Raw genomic sequence first — 14792 nt, 5'->3', positions numbered from 1 at the left:
TAGTAAAGTAACACTATTTTATTATCAAAGATGAAAAATATCTCATTGAATTAAATATTCTCATATGTGTAAAGGATGTCTATATGATCTACTAAATGCCTAGTATTTGAGAACTCATTCTGCCTTGATTTCAAAATCATATTGAACACTGGATACTGCCCAGCATTGGCTTGAACTATTGAAACAGTACAAGGTTATCACTTTAAATACATTGTCATACAACACAACATTTGGCCATGCTCTGTTGGTCAATTCGATACCAGTCTGGTTACATTTTACAACAAAATAAAGCTCTATGATTGGTCTGAAAAGACGTGTTCCAGACGAGCACTGGCAGGCTGCTGTAGAGCTGACTGGAAGACGCCAGGAGAGGGCACTGTGGTCCGCTAACCAAAACCATACGGCTACTGTTGCTCCTGTCTGGCTAAGGCCTCTGCTTCCTGTGGGTGGTATGAAAACAGTGCTTAGAAAATGATACAAAACCAGGGTTGAGACCAACTGTAATTATGCTTCCACCAAAAGGTTCATGTCATTTTAAAAACACAATTGTGTATAAGTGTTGTAATGATATAGTACAGTAGTCAACAGAACAGTCTCGACCTGCAGCTTAAAAGCAGGTCAGCATTCATTGCCTCTATATTGTGCAACAGAGCTGTGAAATACATGGTAAAAGAGGAAACACTGCCTGGGAATTGGAAATAACATGGAGTTCTTACAACTAACTACTCACAACTACTCTGTCCCTGTAGGATCAACAATGTTATTGTGAATCAATAACTACTTTGTTATTACGAATCAATTTGTATTGCATGCCTCTTTTGTGAGGTATTTATATTTTCCTGGACAAAAAGCAAAACAATCATTAAAGGGGCAATCTGCATTTGCTACATCCATTTTTGGACTTATAAATGAATGATATGTCCCTGTTGATTCTTGAAGATTATAATGTATACATGCCTTATGACCTTATATCAACTGTTGTACCCCATCGGAACCCAAAATATAAGCTTGTTTTACTCAAATGTTTGTAAACAAAGTAAACACTATATAGCCTCAAAACATGGTTAAAACTATACTTTTTATATCATGGCTTGTCAGTCATTGCATCCATACCACTGTCTATGAAATTGAGAGTGGTTATATTTTTATAGCCCCATCCCTCAGCTTTCTACTGAATCAGTGGAGGGGAGGACACTTTGTTAATGTTGCAACTGCTGATTGCCGCTTTAAAACTCACAGTCATTGCATAATGGCCATTTAACATACATTCTGAGACCTCAGAGAGAAGTACTACAGGTAGAAATCTAAATATAAAGCTAAAGCCACAGTTGAACCAGATACTAAACACGTGTTCAACACATGGAGATGAATTGCATAATAACATGCCACAAAAACCTTCCTCCAGAACATGAATTTACATTTCATAATATATCATGGGTGTTAGTCACCTGCTTTTGAGCTTATTTTTGGGACAAATGTAACTAATAGACTGATTGTGTTGTAGTCTAACTGTGTGGTTGAATATCATTGTCTTACGTCAGATGTCATCACTCTTACGTGACGCTCTTCCCTCAACCGATAGAACAGTTATTTAGGCCACACATACCCATTGGCCAAAAATAGCATTCCAGTCATTTTATAATGGCTGTATACAGCTAGGGCCAGAGGGCAATTTAGGACCATCTTTTATTTTGTAAGCTACATATTCAGCACTGTAAGGTTCACTTCAAAACAACAAGCAATCAATTAAAAGTAAATGGACTGGTCACTTGTGGTTGTGACAGACTGAGTATGTCCATAAGACCATTGTCTTTACCTTGGAGCCTAGAGGGGCTGTTAGGCCCAAAAAGGCATACACTGCGTGCTCCTCACGGGCATCAAAGAAGGCCTCATAGTTCTGTAATGACAATAGAAGGGAAGCTGTCTCACTAAGTACGTTTCATTAGGTTATCACACAAATAGTTACAGAAGGTACCGGGCTGTAATATTCTCATGGAGTATGTTGAGAATGTGTACTTTCAATTAGAACAGAATAAATATTAACCAGGCACTCACTATGCAGTTGCAAGCCTACTGTCCTTTGACCTCTCATCATCAGTTCCAGACAGTAAGCTTCACTACACAGTGATGGGTGGTATGTACAGTACAACACTCACCCCACAGTATTGTTCTTCATTAAATATCTGTGGAGGCAGGGGGACACCCGTCGTTGGTCTGAAGTCTTCAGGTACATTCTCCCTCATCCACTTCCTGTTGTCTTCACTAGTGACGATGTCACACTCCTCAAAGTCAATCTTGTTGACAGTTAGGAAACCCATGATGTCTTGCTGCTGCTTCTTAATCTACAGGCAGAGAGGGGATATAGATATTCAATTAGTTAATGTAATACTGATACAATAATAATACGGTTTGGGTGGCGTATGGGGAGATAAGCCTCTATTCACTTTGCAGAGCCTCTGCTGCCGGGCTGCATTCTACATAAGAGCCTGAGGACTGAGACAGACCCAATAAGGCCTCTCCACAACCAGGATCAGCTAAGAAGTCAGGCACAGACCAAATATGGCAGCAGGATGAGAGCCCAGTGTTCCCATGCTACCACTTATGTTCTGTCTAAACTGCGCTGCGTGACTTTAGTTAAGAATTAGAGGAAGAATACTTTGGAATATGACATCAAATTATATAGATGAAACATGTTGTCAACTCTTGTACACAAAGAAGCCTGGCTTTGCAATTAGGTATACATAACAATTTCTGTATGGTCATTGTTGTGACTTGCAAATTCACAGTAAGCAATAATATCCGTCTTTCAGACCAGATAATTCAGAGGTTGGCTGAGGCAGTCGTTCTGTAGCCATTGTGCTTTTTGACTGATTCTTTAGAGGGTGACGTACTGTAATTGGGTGAAGTATGAAGCTCAGATGCCCAAAGACTGATCCTGTCCAGCTATTCTGGCCCAGAACACCCCTGGCAACAGTAGGAGTGTTGTTTTACAGTATGAAGGGAAGGAGTGGTGGGACAGGAAAATGGAGGAAGGTGGTGGTGAGGGAGTCAACATCTGCTGGGAGAGTCTAATTAAGCCTGACCCCTCACCCTCACCGCTTGGACTAAAACAGTTGCTTGAAAAAATCTGAGATGTTTCACCAAGTGCTTCACCTAAACATTCTTGTCTGCATGCTCACTCATAAAAATACTCCAACACAGATGGGTTTGAGCAGGAGTAAGTGACTGCTATTCCTACAGACAAATATGTGACTATGTATCCTCTTATATTATACTGTGTTGTACTTGCATTTTAGATACAATACAATCATAGCATTGTGCTAACACTATACAAATGAATACAATAATAGTCATGACAAATCAATATCTCCAAAATGGCAGGTCCTCCTTGTTTTAGGGTCATTACAATATGCATTGTCATGCATGAGAAGCCTATAGAATCTAGTGTATTTGTGCAGCTGTCAGTCCCAGCTTCTACTCTATCGCTTGGGACATCCCATGCACAACTTGCAGAACTTTCAAAAGCAAGTTTATGTCGACGCTAATTCAAAACTCGATAGCGCCTATTTCATATGATAGTATCTGCGTAGCTACAACAGAGCAACAGTACACTCGTATGAGCCCGCCACACCTACCTAATCATGCAAATACAAGTCATTTGAATTCGCCAAGAAAATGAACATAAACAGTCAATAGGCTACAAAGCTTACTCAATACTCTAGGTTTCTTACCGCTGTCGATCCAGAGGATGATGCTATAAAGACTTTTATCACCATGGCTGTTTGATTCACTCCCCAAAACCAAGTGAACGGTGCACACTGCACCAACGTCTCCAAAAGCTCTCGTTCTCTCTCTCTCTCTCTCGCTCTCTCTAACAGATGGAAATCAGTTATCTAAAATCAATTGGGAACACTATGGAAATGTATTTCCAAAAGCGTTTGACTACGTTCATATTTCTTATAGGTGAATGCACCAATTTGTAAGTCGCTCTGGATAAGAGCGTCTGCTAAATGACTTAAATGTAAATGTTACGCCTATTTACATAGCCTAATAAACACATCTCCCATATATTTAAAGTAAGACTTTTAATAAATATACACTAAATAAAGCAAATAGACATATGCTCTGACATAAAGAAAACACAGTAATAGGTTTACAACCCACTAGCTACCCAATGTAGGCCTAAAGCGGTCTGTTAAGAGAATATAGCCCTATCAAAAATCCGGGTGATTATTTGGCGGCATTGTTTTCTTTTTAAGAATAGCCTATTTTGTCTTCCAATATTTTAACGATTTCATCTCATGGTGGCTGTTCAACACTAAGCGCATGAATGCAAGCAGAATTGCAACCTTAACGTCTGTGATTTCTTATATTTTCTTGCGCCAGTCAGTGAATAGGCCTAGCTGTTACAAATGATAAACACGTCATTCACTTTCACTAGGAATTTCGCGCGTAAATGAACTACATTGAAAATCTGTTTCTTTTGTGACACCTTGTGCCATCCTTTGATTGGCCAAGCATAACATCAGTCAACATTTAGCCGCACCTACCCCCACCCCATCCAACCACTGGGTTTAATGTGCTGTATCTTTACTACAGTATTAATAAGAAGACGCCAGTCTCTGCAAACTGTGAACTCTGAATCACAAAATATAGCTATATCTTTAGCTTCTATTAAAGAAGAAAACCTACAAATCCAACATGCCCAAGAGAAAGGTATGTAGAGAGCCTAGATTACAGTATGCGGATATACTTTTTGCCCTGTATAAATCAGTCTTGATATTATGAAGCCTTCGAGACAACGGAGATTAAATACAAATCTGACGTATGTATTTATGTTCACTCTTGCAAAAAAATCATTTGATATAATTATTAGATTTTTTTGGTTTGCAAAGAGCGTCTTATTTCGCTGAATTTAGAATGTTTTGAGGGATTTCTTGAGAGGCGCACACAATCTTCTGTCTGGTCTGAAGTCAAGCTGGATCTCCATGCTATTGAAACCACAAGCAGCCATGCTTTGCAGTTCCTACCCACATCGCGAACACAGCCAAACAAAACGGATGCCTTTTGATAGTTAGACCGTGTAAATCTGCATGTAAAGGGTACAGAAAAATAAAGTAAAAACTCTTCTTTTCTTCCTCAATATAATTTAATTCTAAGACCGTCGCAAAAATGATATTTTAATGTTTTCTTTGTTCGCGTTAAATGGGTGCCATTGCGCCTTCTTATCGCCAGGGGGCGGAACACAGTTGATTCTGCCCCTCCCCCTAAAATACATTTGGTGAAAACAGATGAGGACTAATGTCCCAATGAAAAAAAATAACCAGGTCCACTGCTTCTTCTACTCAACGCATAGAATACGAAGCGCAAATCTAGAACGAGTAGAGGCTGGCTGTATAGGCCAAGTGTAGGCTATTGCCAATGTTTTCAAGCGGCTAAGTTTCTCTGAACTTGCAGTTACACATTTTAGACAATATTTAAATATTCAGCAATATATATTATGTTTTAGATATGCATGCTATTGTTTCCAATCATTTTGAGTAATGTATTTTTTCATACATTTTGCAGGGAGCCGATGGAGATGTCAAGGAGGAGGTAAGTGATACACACACACACAAAGACACACACATGAATATCACCCTTGTAGAATAGGCTACAGGTTGCAATCTTCACCATTATGAAAATCATCACTAGTGATTACTGGTGATGATTTTATCACATTATTTGCTCGTAAAAACCTGAAAATATGAAATTTGTTGAAAAGTATAATGCATTCTTGAAATAGTGAAATATTCAATTGTCTGCATTATGAAGATGAAGCAAGCATCCTCATTCAATTCCTTTTTAAATGCTTTCACACACCTTTGATTGAGTAATATTATTCTCTTTCCTTACATTAGCCTTCAAGGAGATCTGCACGGTTGTCATCGGTGAGTACATTTTGTTTCTTTAAAGCTACCTTTTGGAAATGTTATATGTATATAGGCATCAGCACTACAACTATTTAACCTTTAACTAAAAATCGATTTTCATCTTTTCAACTATCAAATCAAATCGTATTTGTCACATGCGCCGAATACAACAGGTTACAGTGAGATGCTTACATACAAGCCCTTAACCAACAATGCAGTTTTAAGAAAATACCCCCAAAAGTAAGAGATAAAATAACAAATAATTAAAGAGCAGGAAAAGAACAATAGCGGGGCTATATACAGAGGGTACCGGTAGAGTCAATGTGCGAGGGCACCAGTGTCGAGGTAATTGAGGTAATATGTACATGTAGGTAGAGTTATTAAAGTGACTATGCATAGATAATAACAGAGAGCAGCAGTAGCGTAGAAGGGGGGGGCCAATGCAAATAGTCTGGGTAGCCATTTGATAACTTATATATTTTTTGTTCTGTTTCATGGTATGCCATGCATTGCTTTGAGAATCTATTGTATCAATATACTCTTCCTTCTGTATTTTTCAGAAACCATCCCCTCCCAAACCAGCACCAAAACCAAAAAAGCCAGCTAAGGTAACACTTACCTGTCTTCAACGTCTATTCATTCAATATAATTATGCATGTCAGGTGTTTAGCATGTTGTCTTTTCGGCACATTCACACTCATATTAAGTGTCTAGACAATTACATCATTCTGAAGTTCCAGGCAGAGAAGATTTGACAGATATGCATGTAAATTGTCCCCACAGAAAGAAAAAGAAGTAAATGACAAGAAGAAGGAAGACAAGAAGAAGGTGAAGGCAGCAGCAGTCGAGGAGCCTAAAGAGGAGACCCAGTCTGAAAATGGCGAGACCAAGACAGACGAAGTATGTCATATCATTGATTGTTAATATAAGACTATCATTTTTAATTGGAATTATTATCTCGAGAAGGTTGTTTTTAGTTAGTTGTATCTTTCTATTTCTGGAGGCAAATCCATCTAAAAACATGAATCATTCAGGATTCTCAGTGTCTCACGGTGAATGGCTCTCAAGGTCTTACTTTTGTCATCTTACAGGTAGAGACTCCAGAAGAGAAGACTGAGTAGCACCTGTCCTGTCCGTCCAATCCCCTCCCTTGTATGGCCCCCAAGTCTCATGTGTTTTCCCTAAAACTTCCATTACCTTATTAACAGAGGAATATTTTTATCAACAATTTTGTAATTATTGGTACAGGTTTTTAGCACAAAACAAAGCTAAATATGGAAGATTGTTCTGTTGTGCAGTGGTCATATCAAGTGTTTTTAAGCAAACATAATTACGGTTTCGTTTTTTTATTAGTGTTGGTACCTTGTTGGGAGCTCAAAAAATAATGCTGGCTGGCAGACTAATTGCAGGTGGTATAGTATCACATTGTAGGTTTGCCAACTCACAACATTTCACTTTTGTTGGTGGTTGTATTTTTACCCTTGATATGTGCAGTGTTTTTTCTTTATGTGGGGGTTTACTTATTTTCAACGTGAATGTCTGTAAGAGGAATTTAAATATAGAAAAAATATTGAAAACATTCCAGGCTTAATAATGATGTGGGCATAACTGCTTTTGAAATAATCTTGCTCTGCATTATTTTGATGACAAATTATTTTAACGGCAGAAGAGACTTGTTGGAAGTCGCTAATGCTTTTTGAAACAAATGTTGGGATTTTTTATTGAAATATGCCGCCATCTGTTGTGTTCCCACTGAAGTTCTGGATGTCTAATTGGAATTTAATAAAATAGTAATTGGAATTTTCCTCATGAGGTTGTACTCTGTCTCATTACTTTACGTGTCATTATTACTGTATCATTACCATATCATATATAAACAAACAATAATCTTAATACAGATGCAACTTATGACTGATGGAAAACTTTTGGTCAGAGGTAGCATTTTGCAACCTACTTTCTGGATTTGGCTAAATGTCTTAGTCACTATTTGGTGACCAAAACTCAAAATGAGAATAAATGGACCCTAGGTACAATACATGACCAAAAGTATGTGGACACCTGCTCGTCAAACATCTCATTCCAAAATCATGGGCATTAATATGGACTTGGTCCCCCCTTTGCTGCTCTAACAGCCTCCACTATTCTGGGAAGGCTTTCAACTAGATGTTAGAACATTGCTGGGGGGACTTGTTTCCATTCAGCCACAAGAGCATTAGTGAGGTTGGCCACTGATGTTGGGCAATTAGTCCTGGCTCGCAGTCAGCATTCCAAAGGTGTTCGATGGGGTTGAGGTCAGGGTTCTGTGCAGGCCAGTCAAGTTCTAACACACCGATCTTGAAAAAAAAATTCTGTATGGACCTCGCTTTGTGCACAGGGGCATTGCCATGCTAAAACAGGAACAGGCCCTCAAACTGTTGCCACAAAGTCTGAAGCACAGAATCGTCTACAATGTAATTGTATGCTGTAGCGTTAAGATTTTTCTTCACTGGAACTAAGGGGACTAGCCCGAACCATGAAACAGCCCCAGATCATTATTCCTCCTCCACCCAACTTTACAGTTGGCACTATGCATTGGGGCAAGTAGCGTTCTCCTGGCATCCGCCAAACCCAGATTCGCCTGTCGGACTGCCAGATGGTGAAGCGTGATTCATCACTCCAGAGAACGTGTTTCCAGAGTCCAATGACAGCAAGCTTTACACCACTCCAGCCGACCCTTGGCAAAGTGCATGGTGATCTTAGGCTTGTCTGTGGCTGCTCTGCCATGGAAATCCATTTCATGAGGCTCCAGACAAACATTTATTGTGCTGACGTTGCTTCCAGAGGCAGTTTGGAACTCGTTAGTGAGTTTCAACCCAGGACAGACAATTTTTACACGATTCAGCACTCGGCGGTCCCATTCTGTGAGCTTGTGTGGCCTACCACCTCGCGGCTGAGCCGTTGTTGCTCCTAGACGTTTCCACTTCATAATAACAGCACTTACAGTTGACCGGGGCAGCTCTAGCAGGGCAGAAATTTGACGAACTGACTTGTTGGAAAGGTGGCATCCTGTGACGTGCCACGTTGAAAGTCACTGAGCTCAGTCAGTAAGGCCATTCTACTGCCACTGTTTGTCTATGGAGATTGCATGGCTGTGTGCTCGATTTTATATACCTTTCAGCAACAGGTGTGGCTGAAATAGCCAAATACACACATTTTAAGGGGTGTCCATATATAGTGTATCATGCCAGCTTACTTGTATAGAGCCGCAAAACATCACAAAGACATGATTATCAGTCTTGCAAAAGCATGCCATTTTTCAGCTCTATACATCATAATTGTCTTGACATGCAAATTGGTAACCTTGCTCTAACTAGGCCTAAGTAGTGTTTGGCAGTACCCATTGCAGGGGCATTATATTTGCCATATGGTAAGTTTTGTGCTTATCTGAAAATAACCCTATAGTTGCAAGTTGCAACTCAATTTTAATATTTGGAAGTAAAAGTGAAGGCAAAACATTAGATCAACATCCATGAAATCTCATCAGCAGAATACAATAGGCCTTACTTGTTCGTTTATTTGAAATTACATAATCTCAATACCCCAGAATATGCTCTACTCTCAGACAAATTAATTGAGGTCGATAAAAACAACTTTGATATTTACAAATATGTCCTCAATAAAAGGTCTCTGTCCTGGGCTCGATTTCCCAAATACATTAAGGATAAATTAGTCTTTAGACCCATAACGATGAACTAAGCCTTAAGATGCTTTTGGGAAACCGGGCCTAGTACTGTATGACCCACTATATGGTATGACCTCCTCACCAAAACCAGGTGGTATGGCCACCAGGTGGCTCGTGCTGGAATTGCTAATTTTCTGTCATTGGTCGCGGGAGGGCGCTAACAAAGCTGTGAGATAGCTTGAGAAAGGAAAAGGCCAAACGCTGGGAAGCAATTCAAGTGGCTATTTTCCAAATACACCTAAACATTAGTGAATCAAATGTCGATGTTCTTATCAAGTGATGGCAGAAGAACAGTGTTCACAAATCGAAGCTGGTGAGTGTTAAGTGTCTAGCTATTTCTCTATTTAAAATATTAACGCAAACACAGTTTAGGTCTTGAGTCAGTTAGCCTAGCTAGCTAGTAGTTAGCATAGCTTGCTAGCTTAGCAAGCTATTGAATGGCTTAATAATGCGCCTCTCTATTTTCAGAATTGTATTACCTCATTGCCAGATTTCTCCAGTCGGGACCGTGTAAAAAATCGGCACAGGTAGGAATGACAAGTTCTATCAATAACTTTAACTAGAATTGCTATCTATCTAAATATCTCAATATGTGCTAAAGACTAGCAACTCTCTCCATAGATCCTGGTTGAAGAACTGGAAGAGTATGAGGTAAGCTGCGCCCGCTCTCGTCTATATTAGCTTGTTCCCAGGTCTCGTTTCCGCGATATTGGGGCGCTTTCTACTTTTATTGGTATGGTGTACTTTGTTATTGATAGAGACATGACCAATACGGCAAATACATTATTGTATTTATTGAGTTTTGATGCATTTATCTAACCGCGTGTCTTCCGTTTAGTTGATCCCGAAACGATGGAGTTGGGACGGCAAACAATACAAACGAAACTTCCAAGACTGGGTGAGTGTTATTATAATAAGTTCATAACCGGCTATCCAATCAATCGTGCAACTTTTGATTGCGAGAATACATTTGTATATCAATATTGTGTCGGCGTTCAAATGTTTTGGTTCAGTTGATGGATGATAGTTATTTTTAAACCATCTGTGCGTTGAAGTAAAAGCCGGCATTTGATTACTTAAAATTAATATTTGGTCAGGAATTATAGCCGTGTTGTGTGTGGGAAAAGAGGGGGGGTAAACAGAATGAGGCTGTACAAAGGCTTGGGAAACGTCCATCTTACCAGACAGCCAATGAAATAGCAGTTAAGGCGTCCGCATGCTTCCCACCCGAAACAGTACATGCATATATTATGACGACATTTTGTGACGTTTTTGGTATCGGCAAGGGTTTTTTCGGCTGTTCATGCACGGGACATATTTTTTTCTCGAGTCAAACCGAATGGTGCTTTCAGGACAAAGTAGGTAACATTATGACGTCAGGGATTTTTAGGTCGGAGCTCTAGAAAATTCTGACTTGGAATTCCGAGTTTGTTGACCGTACAAAACGATTTTCCCAGTCGGAGCTCGTTTTTTTCCGATTACCCAGTTGTTTTGAATGCTCGGAAGTCGGAGTGTTCCGAGTACCCAGTTGTTTTGAATGCTCGGAAGTCGGAGTGTTCCGAGCTCCCAGTTGTTTTGAACGCAGCAGAAGTTCGGTCAGGGAAATCTAGGCCCCTTTGTCAGAGATTGGTCAACAGTGGGGATTATTCAATGAAGTGTTTGTCATTGAGTGAGAGAACTCGTTTTCATGCACGTTTTTTCACTTGATAAATACTGCACCAAACATCTTAGCTAGATGTAAAATTGCGCAACTAAGAGCTCTGCAAAAACGTCAAAATGAATGCCAGATTTCTTGAGTTATTTTTGATAATTTAGGCCTATACTGGCTAAGGCGTCTCATGATGGACAAACGGCACTATTGCAGCTTTTTTCACATTTTTCAAGCGTAGGTATTTTAATATTTTAAGGGAGTATACGAGGCACAAACGTTCACTTAGCACAGCCGAGTTCTGCTAGGCGCAAACCGAACCTAGTATGCAGAGCCTTTACTATTTGAGGCAGCTTGGAGAAGGAAGTTTGCTAAATGCAATGTGTGTTTGTTTCCCAAATCAAATGTTATTTGTCACATGCGCCGAATGCAACCGGTGTAGACCTTACAGTGAAATGCTTACTTACAAGCTCTTAACCAACAATGCAGTTTTACTAAAATACCAACAACAAAAAGGAAGAGATGATGATGATGATAACAAATAATTAAAGAGCAGCTGTAAAATAACAATAGTGGGGCTATATACAGGGGGTACCTGAGGTAATATGAACATGTAGGTAGAGTTATTAAAGTGACTGCCCCCCGTTATTATTATCTATGCAATGCAAATAGTCTGGGTAGCCATTTGATTAGATGTTCAGGAGTCTTATGGCTTGGGGGTAGAAGCTGTTTAGAAGCCTCTTGGACCTAGACTTGGCGCTCCGGTACCGCTTGCCGTGCGGTAGCAGAGAGAACAGTCTATGACTAGGATGGCTGGAGTCTTTGACAATTTTTAGGGGCTTCCTCTGACACCGCCTGGTATAGAGGTCCTGGATGGCAGGAAGCTTGGCCCCGGTGATGCACTGGGCCATATGCACTACCCTCTGTAGTGCCTTGCAGTTGGAGGCTGAGCAATTGGCATACCAGGCAGTGATGCAACCCATCAGGATGCTCTCGTTGGTGCAACTGTAAAACCTTTTGAGGATCTGAAGACCCATGCCAAATCTTTTCAGTCTCCTGAGGGGGGAAATAGGTTTTGTCGTGCCCTCTTCACCACTATCTTGGTGTGCTTAGTGTGTTAGTTTGTTGGCTATGTGGACACCAAGTAGCTTGAAGCTCTCAACCTGCTCCACTACAGCCCCGTCGACGAGAATGGGGGAGTGCTCGGTCCTCCTTTTCCTGTAGTCCACAATCATCTCCTTTGTCTTGATCACATTGAGGGAGAGGTTGTTGTCCTTGCACCACACGGTCAGGTCTCTGACCTCCCTATAGGCTGTCTCATCGTTGTCTGTGATCAGGCCTACCACTGTTGTGTCATCAGCAAACTTAATGATGGTGTTGGAGTCGTGCCTGGCTGTGCAGTCATGAGTGAACAGGGATTACAGGAGGGGACTGAGTAAACCACTAATTCCTATGATTAATAGTGTTAAACAGTGTTAAATAACACTGAAAACAATATTTTTTTGTGAAAATGTGTTATTTGTTATTATAACAAGGTTGGTAGCAACATTTCAAAATTATTGTGGAAATCAGTTAAAATCAAATTGTCATATGCTTCATAAACAACAAGTGTTGACTAACTGCTTACTTATGGGCCCTTCCCAACAACTCAGAGAGAAATAATAACACAAGGAATAAATACACAATGAGTAGCGATAACTTGGCTATGTACACGGGGTACCAGTACCCAGTCAATGTGCAGGGGTACGAGGTAATTGAGGTAGATACACTACTGTTCAACAGTTTGGGGTCACTTAGAAATGTCCTTGTTTTTGAAAGAAAAGCACTTTTTTTTTGTTCATTAAAATAACATAAAATTTATCAGAAATACAGTGTAGACATTGTTAATGTTGTAAATTACTATTGTAGCTGGAAACGGCTTCTTTTTTTTTAATGGAATATGTACGTAGGCGTACAGAGGTCCATTATCAGCAACCATCACTCCTGTGTTCCAATGGCATGTTGTGTTAGCTAATCCAAGTTTATCATTTTTTAAAGACGAATTGATCATTAGCAAACCCTTTTGTGATTATGTTAGCACTGCTGAAAACGGTTGATCTGCTTAAAGAAGCAATTAAACTGGCCTTCTTCAGACTAGTTGAGTATCTGGAGCATCAGTATTTGCGGGTTCGATTACTGGCTCAAAATGGCCAGAAACAAATAACTTTCTTCTGAAACTCATCAGTTTAATCTTGTTCTGAGAAATTAAGGATATTCCATGCGAGAAATTGCCAAGAAACTGAAGATCTCGTACAACGCTGTGTACTACTCCCTTCACAGAACAGTGCAAACTGGCTCTAACCAGAATAGAAAGAGGAGTGGGAGGCCCCGGTGCACAACTGAGCAAGAGGACAAGTACATTAGTGTCTAGTTTGAGAAACAGACACCTCACAAGTCCTCAACTGGCAGCTTCAATAAATAGTACCCGCAAAACACAAGTCTCAACATCAACAGTGAAGAGGTGACTCCGGGATGCTGGCCTTCTAGGCAGAGTTACTCTATCCAGTGTCTGTGTTCTTTTGCTCATCTTAATCTTTTCTTTTTATTGGCCAGTCTGAGATATGGCTTTTTCTTTGGAACTGGGTCTTGTTGGTATCGGACTTGGTGCATCTGTACCGCTTGCCGTGCAGTCGCAGATAGAACAGTCTATGACTAGGGTGGCTGGCGTCTTTGACCATTTTTAGGGCCTTCTGACTGCATGGTATAGAGCCACGCAATGGAGGTGTCATAATACCCATAAAAACTAGTGGTCAAACAGGGAAATGGTTCCAATAGTTTTTCCCCAAAGGGAATTTTAGAAACACTTAAAATAAGGGCTGTGTTTTGTGTAGGCTTACCCTGGCGGGACGTTTTGATAACCATGTAAATCTCTCTCAGACAAGGTGACTTTTTATCAATATATTCGGATCTATTTTCTCTGATTCTAAAATGCTAATTAGCATCAAAGTAGACATCATGCAAGACTACAAATTCTTGTCAATTTAAAACAGAATTGTACATTTTAAAGAATTTTGGCCAATTTATTATTACTACATTTAACTAACATTTGATACTTAATCTAGAGATTCTTACCATTGCCTCTTCTTCAGTCTAGTCCAGATCATCATGGCATTTGTAGTTCTTTGATAGCCACATTAGCAGCTAATTTTGGGGGGGTAAATACAAGCAAATATATTGATAAATGTCACCTTCTCCTAGAGAGATTTACACGGTTATCAAAACGTCATGGCAGGGTAAGCCTACACGAAACACAGGTCTTATTTTAAGTGTTTCTAAAATCCCCTATGGGAAAAATGAATGGTGGAAAAATGATTGGAACCATTTCCTTTCTTTCTTTGATGGGGTTTTAACGGCAGTTAGCATCCAATGTTAGTGATGCATTACCGCCACCAACTGGACGGGGTATGGAATAAGAAACAAAAAAAAACACTGCGGGAAAGGGGGAAAATGGCATCATACCAAAAACACACGG

The 14792-nt window shown here is 40.0% G+C and overlaps 3 protein-coding genes across 5 annotated transcripts in view; 2 read left to right on the top strand and 1 right to left on the bottom strand.

Annotated features, from left to right (window-relative positions):
• Nucleotides 1–10287, bottom strand: LOC115149059 (SH3 domain-binding glutamic acid-rich-like protein). 2 transcript variants are annotated; one of them, XM_029691543.1, is made up of 4 exons: nt 10113–10287; nt 2157–2342; nt 1817–1897; nt 1–440 (listed from the first exon to the last, which is right to left on the bottom strand). In XM_029691543.1, exons 2-4 carry the CDS (start codon nt 2316–2318, stop codon nt 405–407), a joined length of 279 nt encoding a protein of 92 aa, XP_029547403.1. In that variant the 5' UTR covers nt 2319–2342; nt 10113–10287; the 3' UTR covers nt 1–404. The 2 variants fall into 2 exon arrangements, with proteins under 2 accessions (XP_029547403.1, XP_029547402.1); XM_029691542.1 differs by lacking the exon at nt 10113–10287 and adding an exon at nt 3732–4441.
• hmgn7 (high mobility group nucleosomal binding domain 7) lies at nt 4531–7721 on the top strand. The gene is made up of 6 exons (XM_029691544.1): nt 4531–4716; nt 5569–5595; nt 5901–5930; nt 6473–6520; nt 6696–6812; nt 7004–7721. The coding sequence occupies exons 1-6, from the start codon at nt 4702–4704 to the stop codon at nt 7031–7033; spliced, it is 267 nt and encodes an 88-aa protein (XP_029547404.1). The 5' UTR covers nt 4531–4701; the 3' UTR covers nt 7034–7721.
• The window catches only part of LOC115149057 (bromodomain and WD repeat-containing protein 3), a 23371-nt gene continuing 18201 nt past the window's right edge, over nt 9623–14792 (top strand). The window contains exons 1-4 of one of the 2 annotated variants that reach the window (XM_029691538.1): nt 9623–9946; nt 10102–10160; nt 10255–10284; nt 10472–10531. In XM_029691538.1, coding sequence (XP_029547398.1) covers nt 9913–9946; nt 10102–10160; nt 10255–10284; nt 10472–10531 — 183 coding nt within the window. In that variant the 5' untranslated portion in view covers nt 9623–9912. The remainder of the gene's footprint in view (nt 9947–10101; nt 10161–10254; nt 10285–10471; nt 10532–14792) is intronic. The other variant, XM_029691539.1, reaches the window with a different exon arrangement.

Source organism: Salmo trutta, chromosome 15 (assembly GCF_901001165.1).
Source record: "Salmo trutta chromosome 15, fSalTru1.1, whole genome shotgun sequence".
In the NCBI taxonomy this organism is placed as follows: Eukaryota; Metazoa; Chordata; class Actinopteri; order Salmoniformes; family Salmonidae; genus Salmo; species Salmo trutta.
The sequence above is the reverse complement of the archived record's forward strand: the minus strand, read 5'-3'. Positions and strand labels throughout refer to the sequence as shown.